The following is a 13,363-nucleotide window of genomic DNA, read 5'->3' as shown; positions in this document are numbered from 1 at the left end:
CAACAGAGTAACTGAAATGCAACTTGGTCACAAATCATACAAGATTCATTCTCAATTGCAACTACAAATGTTACTTCTCCAGTATGAATACATGACTACCGGTTCTCTTGCGCCTTGCTTCTTCTATGTTTACCATTCATGCTATTCTGCTTTTTCCACTCCTAATAATGCTTTTTCTTCTATTGCCACAACTCTCTAGATGATGGGTTGCAGAGGATACAAGGAAAAATACAGCTAAATGTTTTCGGGTGAGCCCCAATACACCCAGCAAGGGTACATATTATTCCCTGAACAACCGACCATACCAAACAACCTCTTGCACCACATGAAGCTGTTTCACTGCGACCTCTCTGGAAAAACATTTACACTCTCTGCTTATATGTAATGTACGGAAACGCTAATTCCAGTAACCTAATGTACATTTGAAATCCTACTGAGCCTTCTAGCTGTAATATGAGTATAGAAGCTAAATCTAACCGTACTCACCAGAGGTTTTCCGTAAAAAAAATAGGATCATTCCATCAGTAATGTCTAATCTTCAAAAAGGCTAACACTGGATGTGCTTGATCTGAGAGTGATCCATTGTTGTGTGCCTCAAATATATCATATTTTGAGTTTATTATATAACTTGTGTTTTGAGTACAAAGGGCCCAGTTGAAGGATTATGTTACATAATCAGACTCCACATGTTAATGATGTCAGAAGAATATCCTATATGTTTCTCTGCTCACATGAATTATTGATAACATGACTATGATACCACTCATGATAAAAAAGTAATGCTGTGCTCAAATTATTTATTCTAGCTCTTTGATGAATGGAGACAACGCATTGGAACACAATAAAACATTGGATATTTTTTTCTATTCGAAGATTCTTTTATTATTTGTATTTAAAGGGTTTATTAGTTATGTTCAGTGCAAGGGTTATAATTAGCATTTAATGTAGTGCAGTCAAAAGATTCCTCCCACACAGCACAAAACTCAGTTTTTCACCAACCCTAAGATCTAAAAATCAATACATTGAATGTAACACTGGGGCCATTTTAAACTGTGAAAATGTGACAACTTCAACTTCTACACACACACACACACACACACACACACACACACACACACACACACACACACACACACACACACACACACACACACACACACACACACACAAACACACAAATGCACACATACACAGTAGTTACAAAAGCTGAGAAGGCAGTGGCAAAATTATATTTAAAAATGATACTGCATTAAAAAAAGGTCACTGGGTAAACTTTTCATTGATATGATAGCAATATATTTCTGCATGCTCTCTTCCTCTACTTCTCCCTCCCTCTCTTTTTCTCTCCATCGCAATTTTCTCCACAATCTCCTTAATCACAGGCACAGTATCCGTCATTATCTCCACCAACCAGAAACATTTTCTGGATATCTAAGTTTCACTTAAGAACAGTGTATGTCTTGTAAAATGCATTGTTCCGTTAATGTAAATGCCCCCCTCGTTCCTCCTCTTCACTCTCTTAAAAACTCTTCAGGTTTTTCCAACTGAGCGATTCTGAGGCGGGCGCAACCGCACTAGAGGGAGAGTCGTGCTGGACTGGCGCGATATACTCGCACGGTTCACAACTAAAAGAAGACCTGACCCGCGTTTAATCATGATTTTAAATGATGGAATATGCTGATTTTAAAAGTTGACCAGGGATTTCTAGTTGTGGGCTGTTTGCGAGGCATGGCTTTCCTTTTAACTTGCTTATTTCTGTCCTGGTGAGTATGGCAACTCTTTTCTCTGCATGTTCGGACTTTTACGCACGGGAACCAAAGACTGTGGATAAATGTGCATTTGAGAAACTCTGTATTTTCAACTGTTTTATTATTTGTTGTAATTATCTTTCATAACTGCATATGTACTTTAGTTACAGTGTGAGCAGCGTCTGGGGAAATAAACCCGTTGATACCAATATTTATTTGGATAACATCACGCGCATATTGGATAGATTACTGGATGGCTATGACAACAGGCTGCGACCCGGATTTGGAGGTATGCTAATGACCGTGTGATATTGTATTTCAAACGATATTTCCTCAAACAATATTCAATCGAAGTTCCTTTTCTCAAAATATAAAGTTATACTGCAGTAGTTAGGTGCCTCGTTTGTATTTAGCTGCTGTACTGTAGTGGTTAAAAATTGCAATTCATTTTCATTTATATAACTTTAAAACTACAAAAATGGTCACCTAACAACTGGAAACTGAGTTTGGCACTTCATTTAGAACCATTTCTATTTTATTGTTAAGTTTCACATACAATGTTGCTTTATGCATAACTACACAGTTAATATAGCTTTATTTTGTGCTGCTTTATACTGTGTGTGTAAAAACATGAACATGTCTAATCTAAAGTTATTGTTTTTGACTGTTTCAAAGCAACTACTTATCCTTTTGTTGTAGGTCCAGTCACAGAGGTCAAAACTGACATTTTTGTCACCAGCTTTGGACCGGTTTCAGATGTTGAGATGGTATGTAAACTAACTACGGCTGAAACAAACAGATAAAGGGTGCACAGGCCAACTCAATGGCTGTCATACACAACAAAGACCATGTAAGAACACAACAAAGAATATGTACATTTTTCCCGGTAACTCTCAGCATATAGCATCTCATCATGGCTCAGCTAGCCTAGCCTTCATTATTACAGCATTTGGCAGGATGTCATTAGTGCAGCTTAGGATTTTAATCTGTTTGACAATCCCCCCGCCTGAGAGCGGGAGAGAGAGAGAGATGTGGCTGATGTTGGGACGGGATAGGTTAGCTACTTCTGCCATGGGATAGGCTAAGCGCTGTATGTCAGTTTTGCTCTACACTTTTCAAGCTTTAGGCTTTCACTGCATATAAAGCCCCCTTGATTTTCCATGTGATATGTTGGTTGCAGTTCTATAGAGATGCATATAAGAGGCTATTCAGGGCAGCAAGGCCAACATTTTTGAACTAAAAGCATCCTATCCTTTGTGCTGACTCTTAAAAGAGATAACTATATTGATTTAATCTTTTACGTGGCAGTCCATAGAAAATCCAACAAAGGCACCATTAAGTTAATCATTGTATGTCTTATTATCTGTTGCTAAATATTTCGAAGGAATTTAATATACATGATAAAGAAACATCTTTAAATGTTATCTTAAGAGCACATTTCTCTATGTCCAAGAATACAAATCAAATGTAAACTTGCTTTAAATAATCAACGAAACATTAATGTCTTGATTTTAAAATGTATAAATAAGTGCAAATCTGTGTTTTCAATTTGATTAGTACTGGCTGGCAGCAATAGTAGAATAGCCCAGAGATGAAAAAACAACAACAACTGACTACATTGCCAGTACTGCATCCAGCAGGTCCAACAAAAACCATTGCTCACAAAACCATCTGCCATCCTCTCCGGGGGTAGTGGAGATAGTAGTGGCAGGAGTCGAACAGAATCATCAGAATGATTGGTAGTAAACACATATTTAACCCACACTCCAACCTCCATCCAGGAATACACCATGGACGTGTTCTTCCGTCAGTCATGGATCGACGAACGGCTGAAATTCGAGGGCCCCATTGAGATCATGCGGCTCAACAACCTGATGGTCAGCAAGATCTGGACGCCGGACACTTTTTTTCGGAATGGCAAGAGGTCCATCTCTCACAACATGACCACCCCCAACAAGCTGTTTCGCATCATGCAGAACGGAACTATCCTCTACACCATGAGGTAACAGTGCTGGACAGTGAGCTCCAAACCAAGCCAAGACCGGAATAGAGCACAGACCTTGAAAGCTAATCAAACAAACAAGCATCCAAGAATATGCACAGACATGAAAAGAAATTAAGAGCGCCATTCCAAAAAACAAGATATGTGCCATCTGATTATGAAAATAGGCCTGGAAAGCAATTCAAACAAACGTGACTCCAGCTTTGTTCTGTGGTAGCATAAACGAAAAATCCCTGTTGAGTTACTGATGGCGTAAAAGACAATTTTTTAGAAAGAATTCGATTTCTTTAGGTGGGTCAAATTTACTTTAAAACACTGAATAATTAATTACGAGGACTTTATTAAATCCATTGTGTCATTAGTTACTTTCGGGAGATGTACAGTTAAAGGTTTTATGACCTTGTAATAGGGCAGAATTCATACACCCACTTCAAATCAAATACTGCAGCATAATGATTGGATCCATCTTAAAACAGTGATCATTACTTGGCAAGTAACACTGTATCAAATATAAATCAAACACTTCTTTCAACTCTTCTCTATTCTGACAGATTAACTATAAATGCAGAGTGTCCCATGCGTCTGATGAACTTCCCGATGGATGGCCATGCCTGCCCGCTCAAGTTTGGGAGTTGTGAGTTGTTGTTTTTTTAAACCTCACTGGAATGACATATGGTGTCACTCGCAAATGATCCCTCTGTCACTGAGTTACTCACTGTCTGACAGCATGTATTCAAGATTTCCTATCCGCTACATTTGGTGATCTAAAACAAGTCAATCAGCAAAAACACAACTCGTTGCTGCTTTCATTGGCTCAAGGAGTAATGTTTCAGTATTTTGGTCAGGCATTTCGTATATGGAAGTTATTTTTTTCAGGTTTATTCATTTACATGCTTATTTTATTTATTATTTTTGAGAATACAAACAATCAGGAACGTTTTGAAAGCCAGAAACTAGGAGGCAAAAAACGGTTTTGTCACTTTGTGTCCTAAACTATTTAATAAGAATAACTTTATATAATGGTTAATGTCTATGTTTTAACAAAGTTCTTCATTGCCCTGTCTAGATGCTTACCCCATCAGCGAGATTGTGTACACTTGGAAGAAGGGCCCTCAGTCCTCTGTGGAAGTGCCCGAAGAATCCTCCAGTCTGCTCCAGTACGACCTCATCGGCCAGACAGTGTCAAGCGAGAGGCTAAAGTCCAACACAGGTGAGGAGGATTCTTAAATTGGTGTAAGGTCATTTTTTTACATACATAATTTCTTTAAGTTTTCACTGGGTTAATATTTTTGCATTGTACATTACTTAAATACTTGTTTTCTTAACCTAAAAAGATGGGTGTCTATGTCTATGAGTTACTGATATGCCACCAAAATCACAAACATCTTTGCTGTTTTCTCTCTCAGGTGAATATGTCATCATGACAGTCCACTTCCACCTGCAAAGGAAAATGGGATTCTTCCTGATTCAGACTTACATTCCCTGTATTATGACTGTCATCCTGGCCCAAGTGTCTTTCTGGATTAATAAGGAATCAGTTCCAGCTCGGACTGTGTTTGGTAAGTTTCCTTTAAAATTAATATTCTGAATAAAACCTGATGTACATTTCAAGGGGAAAAGGGACAAAACATATCAAATGCCTATATTGCTTTCCTGCTGGCAAGGAATCATTTGGAAAATTCAAGAGCATTTTTATTTTTGCTGGCAAGAAATGTACTATGACTTGTAGAAACAGTTTGAAATATTTCAGGTTGTGGTATTGAGTCTTATTTTTAAATGTTGCAAGCCTTTATGTTAAGTTTTCAGTTCTCAAAAGTCAACTTCATTTGGGAATGTATTGACCCACCACCCACTGCTTGACCCCAGATGGAGTCTCGCTCTGCAAACTTTAAGCAAGTGTACTTTTCCATATTTACTGTGCTCTGATTAGTTTGTACTGCACAGAGTGGCCCTTCAAAAATAAAACCTTCCTAAAGAGAACAAACAGATACACAGTCACCACAGTATGTGTTAACCTTTCTTCGTTAGCTCTATCTCTTATAAATGTCCTTTTTAAAATGTGCCACGCAATGGACGAGAGAGGGAGGATTTTTACTCGACCCTTTTCCGAGCACTCACAGGTTCCGCTTGGTCACATTACATTACGCTACAGTTGCCACCGAGCTCTAGCCTCAGGAGCAGAGAGGGTAAGAGACACTGAAGAGAGACAGAGACAGAAAAACTGGGAGGAATGCGAGGGACGCAAAGACAGAGACAAAGCAAAGAGAAAAATCACTAGAAGAAGGTCATCTTCTTTAGAATTCAATTTCCCCTTACTCTCATTTCCAACAAGCTGTTGCTGAGCAGACTAACACTTTTGGCCGTTGTAGATCACGGTTGTGTAGTTTGTGCATGTCTTTGGAAGAAAGCCAGCTCTCCAACGAGCCCGCGCACTTATTCAGAATAGATCCAAATCATTAGTGTTAGTGTGGAAGTCGAGGCCCCATGCGGAAAGCACATCTGTGGTAACTCATTAACCTCAATCGTCTTGCTGTTTCCATTTCACTCACTATAAAAAAGAATACAATAAATGCTCATTCTCTGGATTCTATGCTTTTAAAAAAGAGCTCTGGGCAGACCCACGGCATGCTGGGTAGAATAAGTTCGATAGAAGAAATTATATATGTTGGGTATTCTTTACTGAAAGAAAAAGGTCACGCTATATCTTCAAACTCAAAGTCTGTTTAATAAATTAAGAGGAGTCACAGTCAAATATATGTTAAACAAAGCCATTATTAAGTTGAACAAATGCTGTCGATGTGAGGTTTAAGAGAGGATGTAAAGAAGAGGATATGAAATGCTATGTGGATGTGCTCCACTCTGAGAGTACATTAAGTCATAGTATGCTCTGTGCCGGATTGTCAACAACCTCTCTAAGAGCTCAAAGTCCCTTGAGAACAAGTCTCACAGACTTAATTGAGTGTGGCCTAATTTGTACCTTGCTTTTTTCATATAAAAGCACATAAATGCCCCAAGCACTTCATTTCTATCCTGTCTTTATACGTCATCCCTCTCCCTCCTACACTTTTCCTTTATTTCTTTCTCTATCCTCTCCCTCCTACCCTGACAGGCTTTCTTCCCATGTCCCTCCTCCCCTTTGCAATCATTTAACTTGTGCTTGAGCTATTGACAGTCAATGCTGGCTGGCTATAGGAGGAAGTTGCACTCCAGAGCTGTTAGCCTTCACTGCAAAAGTGTTGTGTAGAAAATGCCATTGAGACATTATTAAGTGCATTAAATCCCCCATAATTCCCTGTGCTGCTAATGAAATGTGCACAACTACACTGCACATTTGGTAAAAGCACGGAAGGGAGTGTTCAATGGCCCCTTTTCCCTGCTTGCTTTAGCTTGATGAAAGTGAATTAGATATGTACTTTGTAAATGGGCCATTAAAAGAGATGTTCATTGTCAGCATCTTTATCTGATTTAATAAGGTTGGAGTCTGTGTAAGTCAGAGGAAATCCCTTTCCAGTGTTTTTTATAGGCGACATTACACTCTATATCTATTTGTGTTGTGTGTTTTGTCTAACACTAACAAAATAGCCTCTGCCACAGATATTTTATATATATTATTATGTAATCAAGAGTATTTATGAATGGCCTTGGAGTATACAGTGTTTTTCTTTCTGTTTTATACATTGAGGCTGTGCTCAAAGTGATCTTTGCCGTCTGTACTTCAATCTGGGCCGTGGTTAGAAGTTAGGAAAAACTTTTGACAGACTTGGAAAGTCTAGTGCAATCCCAAGAAAGACATCAGACAACCATGTTCTTTTCACTCTCCCACATTCACCATTTATGCATTTATTTGTTTTCTTTAAAAGTTTTTCCATGATCTTATCCATAGTTTGCTATATAAACAGATATTAGCTAATGATGTCTGGCTTCTGTCTGGGTCATCTTCTTGAATCGCTTTTTCTAAAGTGCTTCCAGATATTTGGATGCCCTTATTGTTGTGATAGTGCGGGGCATGGGTCAGTCTGCTTATTGACAGACTAGTGTCTGGAGAGAGGACTTTTTAGCAAAGCCTGCTGGCCTGAAATGTCACATGGCCTGACCTTTCTGTTATATGCCATCTTGTATAGGTGCCGCTATGTGTCAGAGTTATACTTGGGCAAATCAATTGTGAGTTCATTATTATTTGTAATAATATAACATGTTACTATTTTTATAAAAAGCTGAAGGCTATACTGTACACATAATGTTGTGTTGCGTAATAAAAAAAAACCGATTTAATTCGACTTCCTCTTGTTCGAGGGATTAAACATTGATTAATTAACTGCTTTTAATTTCAATTTGTTTGTAGCGTTCATGGATGTTTAAAATGTCAATAATATTAATAGTTCATTTAAACACAGTGCAACATGTTGTAACATCTGCATTTTTGCACATTATTTACTGTAGCAATTTAATTATTACATTTATCAACATCTATGATTCATCACCGGTAGGAAGTGATTTTGAATCATCTCTGCAGCATTACTGTCTTATAAACATCGAAGCCACGAGTGCTGCAACTGTCGTCTTTGCAATGCTAAACAGATCACAGATGTTAAATGCCAGATAGTATATTTTGCAAAGAGACTCAAAATGAATCTTTCAAAAGAAACTCTGCTACTCCGTTTTGCCGCTCAAATGATAGAACTGTTTTGGTGAGAAGTGCTGATGGAATTGACTATTGATTTACATGAAGCAAAAGCTAGACTGACTGGTGGATATTCATCTTTACTGTTAATTCCCGTATGTAGTGTGACATCACAATTGTTTCCTGTGTGTGTGTGTGTGTGTGTGTGTGTGTGTGTGTGTGTGTGTGTGTGTGTGTGTGTGTGTGTGTGTGTGTGTGTGTGTGTGTGTGTGTGTGTGTGTGTGTGTGTGTGTGTGTGTGTGTGTGTGTGTGGTCTCTTGTAATCAAGCCTCTCCACTGTTATTCATTAATAAACATTTCCAGGCATTGGTCATATGGATCACCAAGTGAAAACTAAATAAATAATAAAAACAATTAGACTTGAAGACTAAAGACTAAATGATAGCTACTGTAAAGCACAGGGCAGCATAACAACTAAAGAAAAACAAACAAACAGGGTGATGGACTCGATAATCTCTGCCAGCTCAAAGCACCTAAACAGTTTCACTTGCATGGGACTACATCTTGCTGAAATAGTGCTAGCATACACTATATGACAAATATATTTTTAATGAAATCTTAAAGTTCAAATTCTGGGACAGTTGTATTACCCTCTGGACTGTTGTCTGGAAGTTTGGTTTATTTTAAAACATGGGAAGGTAGATTTCTTCATAGGAACAATACTAATATTGGCTTAAACAAGGGGGACCAGCAGTAAAGCTCCCCGCCCTGAAAAACTAAATGTAATTGTACCCAAGTGCCCAAGTGCTTGATTGAGCCATTTCAAAAAGGTACATATTTACTGATAGTTTACGATATCAATGTCTTTCTGATGTTTGTATGCTATGTTTGAAGCTAGAGCCAGGAGGCTGTTATCTTTAGTGTTGCATTTACACAAGAAAAAGCAAGCATACTAATTTCCATAAAATAACTATAAAGCTGAAGTTACTATTTGTGGGCGAACAGTGGATAAGCGAGGTGACTTCTTAGAGTGTGTGTGCAGATTAAAAAACCTCATTTAGTTATTCATTTGTGAACTTTGCAGAAGTTTGTAAAGCAAGCATATTTTTGAAAGTTGGAAAGAGAAAGGCAAGCCTTTTTCCCTGTGCTTTCAGTTCTTATCCAAAACAAGGCTTACTGCCTTCTGGCTCTTCTCACAGACATGTGAGTGGTATTGATCGCATCATCTAGCTCTCTACAGACAAAGTAAATAAAAGCATTTCCAAAGATGTCTGATGATTTCAATTATTTAGGTTCCTTACTGCTATGGTATACCAAAGCAGTGGCTAACACATGACTAAATACAAACCAATTTATCCCAGTACTATGGTCAGATAATATTGATTGTTGTGCTTTTATTTATGTCTTAATATGTCTCCATATATTTATATTTTTTGTATTTGGTGATTTGGCATTTCGATTGAAAGATTGACAATAAAGTTGACTTTGACTTTTGACTTTGACTTGAGATAACATGTGAGATTCCTAACCCCTGTCTCCTTTGTGTCTCCAGGTATTACCACTGTCCTCACCATGACAACGCTCAGTATCAGCGCTCGACACTCCCTCCCTAAAGTTTCTTACGCCACAGCCATGGATTGGTTCATTGCTGTTTGTTTCGCCTTTGTATTCTCCGCCCTAATTGAGTTTGCAGCCGTGAATTACTTCTCCACCCTGCAAGCTAACCGAGAGTTGAGGAAGGCAGCAGCCATGAAGGTGGCGGCCCAGGAGGCAGCGGCTGCAGCAGCTACACCGACCTCAGCCACAGGGATTGACGGAGATCTTTCCTCAGTAAGTCTACCCCTCTGTTTCACACTTGCTTTGTTTACTTGCTTTGAAAAATCAGTTCTTAAAGGTCATCTATTATGCAAAATCTACTTTTCATGTATTTTATACATAAACATGTGTCTCCTCTGTGTAAGGAAATTCTGAAAGTTTCAAAAAAGATTCGTCTCACTTTTTGTCCTGATCCACTTATATAAAAACCTGTCAGAAAATGAGCTGATCAGATTTTAGCCACTTTATGATGTCATAACGATTTTTTAACCATTAGCCAATAAGGTAACCCCCGCTCACCTTATCACCTGAATCTCCTCCTAGAGCACCATTGTGTTCTTTTTAACCAGATATCTTTCAGAGGGGCGTGGGGAGTGGCTCCTTATTTTCAGCTAAAGTAAAAGACACAGAATCAGCCCTTTTGAAACAGAGCAGAAACAGAGTGGATTATGGGATGCTACAATGGGTGATTTATTTGGTGTGGGGAGGCTGTGGCTCAGTGGAATAGTGTGCTGAACTTTGAATCAGGGGATAGCAAGTTCGAGTCCCACTGCAGTCAGCATGTCGTTGTGTTCCTGGGCAAGACATTTCACCCCAAATTGCTCCTGTGGGGATTGTCCACAGTATTGAATGTATGTAAGTCGCTTTGGATAAAAGCGTCTAACAAGTGACATGTAATGTAATGTGTTTTGAGCAAAACACTTCAGAGACATGTTTTGTATATATCTGAGACCTATAATATACTGACGAAAAACAGTATAATAGGGGACCTTTAAGTTCAAGCCTGTGTGAACGCACAGGTTTACCGTATATTTAGTTGTCCACAAAATGCCAAAGCTACTAATATCCATGCTCCATGTAATGTGTTCATCAGTCAGAGGATGGCAGATTGGATGGAAACATGATTCAAGTCTTAGAGCTGTACCAATTAAAGTGTTACTTTTTTCACTTAGACACGTAGGTTACACACAGCAGTGAGATTACTGATGCTGATTACTGATGCTGTATACAGATTGAACCAGAGTGGTCGGTGTTCAAAGCCTCTATTGCCGAAGCCGCGGCGGGGAGCTGTGGTCTCAAGGTCCTAGGTGCCTCAAGGGGCGGTAACCCTCGAACCTCCTGGTGGACACCGGTGGTCAGGGAAGCCGTCCGACTGAAGAAGGAGGCCTTCAGGGATTTGTTATCCCGGGGGACTCCCGAGGCAGGCCGGGTGTCAGTTGGTCGAGACTCGACCCCCTAGGGTTGCCGGGCGAGGGTCCGGTCGCTTCTCTATATTAGGGAGGTACGACCAAGATCCCCAGATGGGGAGCGCATGAGAAAGGGTCGACCTGCACGGAACCTGTTAGGGACCCCTCGCGGGGTCCCACCGGTAGATGATCCGCGCGGCTTGGTGAGGTTGACCCGAGGAAAGCTGCGGCTTCCTCCTCGACCAAGTTGAGGCTCGAGGGGAGGGCCATACTGGCTTCAAGTAGTGGAATAGGGATTCCCCTCTGTGGCGTAGCCGGACGGGCCTCTTTTGGCGTAGAGCCCGGCGAATCATGGGCGTCTAGAGCCAAGAAGAGTACCGTGGCGCTCAGCGAAGTACTCGGTGATCCACCCCAATCCGTTGTTTTACAGCGCCAAATCTGTCTCGTCGAAGACGGAAAGCCAGGAGCTCCCCGAGGGAAAGCAGCTGTTGCCACGGCCCCATTTGCCTGACGTCGAATGGCGACGCCGGCGACGACGGCTAAAGAGGGACCGGGTAGAGCTGCCGAGCGTAACAAGGGAAGGCAGCCTCTTGTGCTGGGGCCTATGAACTTGAGGACAGTGAGCGCGGCCGCGCATTCCTGAATAAGCGAGACAACCTCACCTGTCAGGTAGGCCCAAAGGACGAACTCTTGGTAGCCGGAGTAAACCGCTCACGAAGTAGTAGTAGGGTCGGCCGAAGTGGAGCCAACGGCTTGGCTAGGTCACCTCACAGACTTCCAGCCGTCTGGCTACTTCCGGTAGTCTTGGTGTAGGTAGACGTTTTTTCGTGTCAACCACGTTAGGGAATGCAGTGGCCTTGACGTCTGGGAGGTGCTGATGCGGAGCTTTAGGCTAGGGTACATATAATGTTTTCCTAACGCACCTGTTCGCGTCGGGACCGCCTCCGGTTGGGAGTGGACTCTACGTCCAAGGCTGAAATGACGCTCTGGGGCTGTGTCGAGGAGCGAAACCTCATGTCTGCTAAAACCTACCCGGGACGTAAAATCTCTGGGGGGAGTGGGGTATGCGGGCGGTCGTGGAGGGTTTTCACTGAGGGACCTTGGGGGGCCCCCAGTATGCGGAAGAGAGGTGTCACGATGTCTTTGTGTAACGATCTGACCTATTCGCATGAGGGTCCGGGGAGTCCTAGGAACCGGCGCTCCTCATTTTTGACTAGGCAGCAAGGGTGCTGGGTCCTGCCTTAAGGCGTAACAAGAGAGGAGTTAGACTCCAAGCCTGGTGTAGCCGACTGGGATCGGAAAGCTCTATGGAATCTCATTGAAAGGGCACAGCCAAGCCAGGGCCGGGGCCAATCGCGGGGTGCCCTCCGACTACTCCACTGAAATGAGAGACAATTAACCGGTGCTGTGGGAGACTAGGGGAAAAATTTTTCCCCTTTGCGTGGTGGGCGACGGTGGGAAGCCAATGACAAAGGCTAGAAGGTGCGTTGCAACTACTCTGCACCAGTTGGCTAGCCCTGCTCAGGGAAGTTGTGGTGGGGGGTTCCTCAACGGAGTCCGTCCGCAAGACCCGCCTAGAGTAGGCGTGGGGCGCCCCCGAAACGTGAACTCAACAAACTGCTGGAGTCACTGGAGCGGGGGGGCCCTCTAACCCACAGCTAGGGGGCCGTATGAGTCCGAGAACGGAGATTGTATCTCCGCCCTCCACAGCCCCAAGCCCTCAAGGAGTTTCACGAGGAAGGTTGCGGGACATTGTAGGTAGTCAACTCCAGTTGTTGCTAACGGTTAGGAATGACCATCGTGTCGAACCTACCAAGGCGCAGGGGGAGGGACTTCACGCCTGTCAAAGTCCTTTTGCAAACCCGGCCCGCCCGCGCTCTCTCACACGAAACAGGTCCAAAGAAGAGGTCTCGGAAGACCGCCTCGCGCGCGACGCCGAACGCGCGGCAGCGACTGCCGACCTGACCGACCGGAGAGCCGGACAACGGAC

General features: G+C 41.9%; 1 protein-coding gene across 1 annotated transcript in view; it reads left to right on the top strand.

Annotated features, from left to right (window-relative positions):
• Window positions 1-1,367: 1,367 nt before the first annotated feature.
• LOC104965963 (gamma-aminobutyric acid receptor subunit alpha-6-like) overlaps window positions 1,368-13,363 on the top strand; it is a 599,227-nt gene continuing 587,231 nt past the window's right edge. Inside the window, exons 1-8 of the mRNA XM_010795037.1 lie at window positions 1,368-1,763; window positions 1,913-2,037; window positions 2,448-2,515; window positions 3,530-3,750; window positions 4,302-4,384; window positions 4,817-4,960; window positions 5,157-5,309; window positions 9,924-10,201. Coding sequence (XP_010793339.1) covers window positions 1,675-1,763; window positions 1,913-2,037; window positions 2,448-2,515; window positions 3,530-3,750; window positions 4,302-4,384; window positions 4,817-4,960; window positions 5,157-5,309; window positions 9,924-10,201 — 1,161 coding nt within the window. The 5' untranslated portion in view covers window positions 1,368-1,674. The remainder of the gene's footprint in view (window positions 1,764-1,912; window positions 2,038-2,447; window positions 2,516-3,529; window positions 3,751-4,301; window positions 4,385-4,816; window positions 4,961-5,156; window positions 5,310-9,923; window positions 10,202-13,363) is intronic.

The sequence above is a fragment of the Notothenia coriiceps genome, unplaced genomic scaffold (assembly GCF_000735185.1).
Source record: "Notothenia coriiceps isolate Sejong01 unplaced genomic scaffold, NC01 NC01_scaffold00037246, whole genome shotgun sequence".
NCBI lineage: Eukaryota > Metazoa > Chordata > Actinopteri > Perciformes > Nototheniidae > Notothenia > Notothenia coriiceps.
The sequence above is the reverse complement of the archived record's forward strand: the minus strand, read 5'-3'. Positions and strand labels throughout refer to the sequence as shown.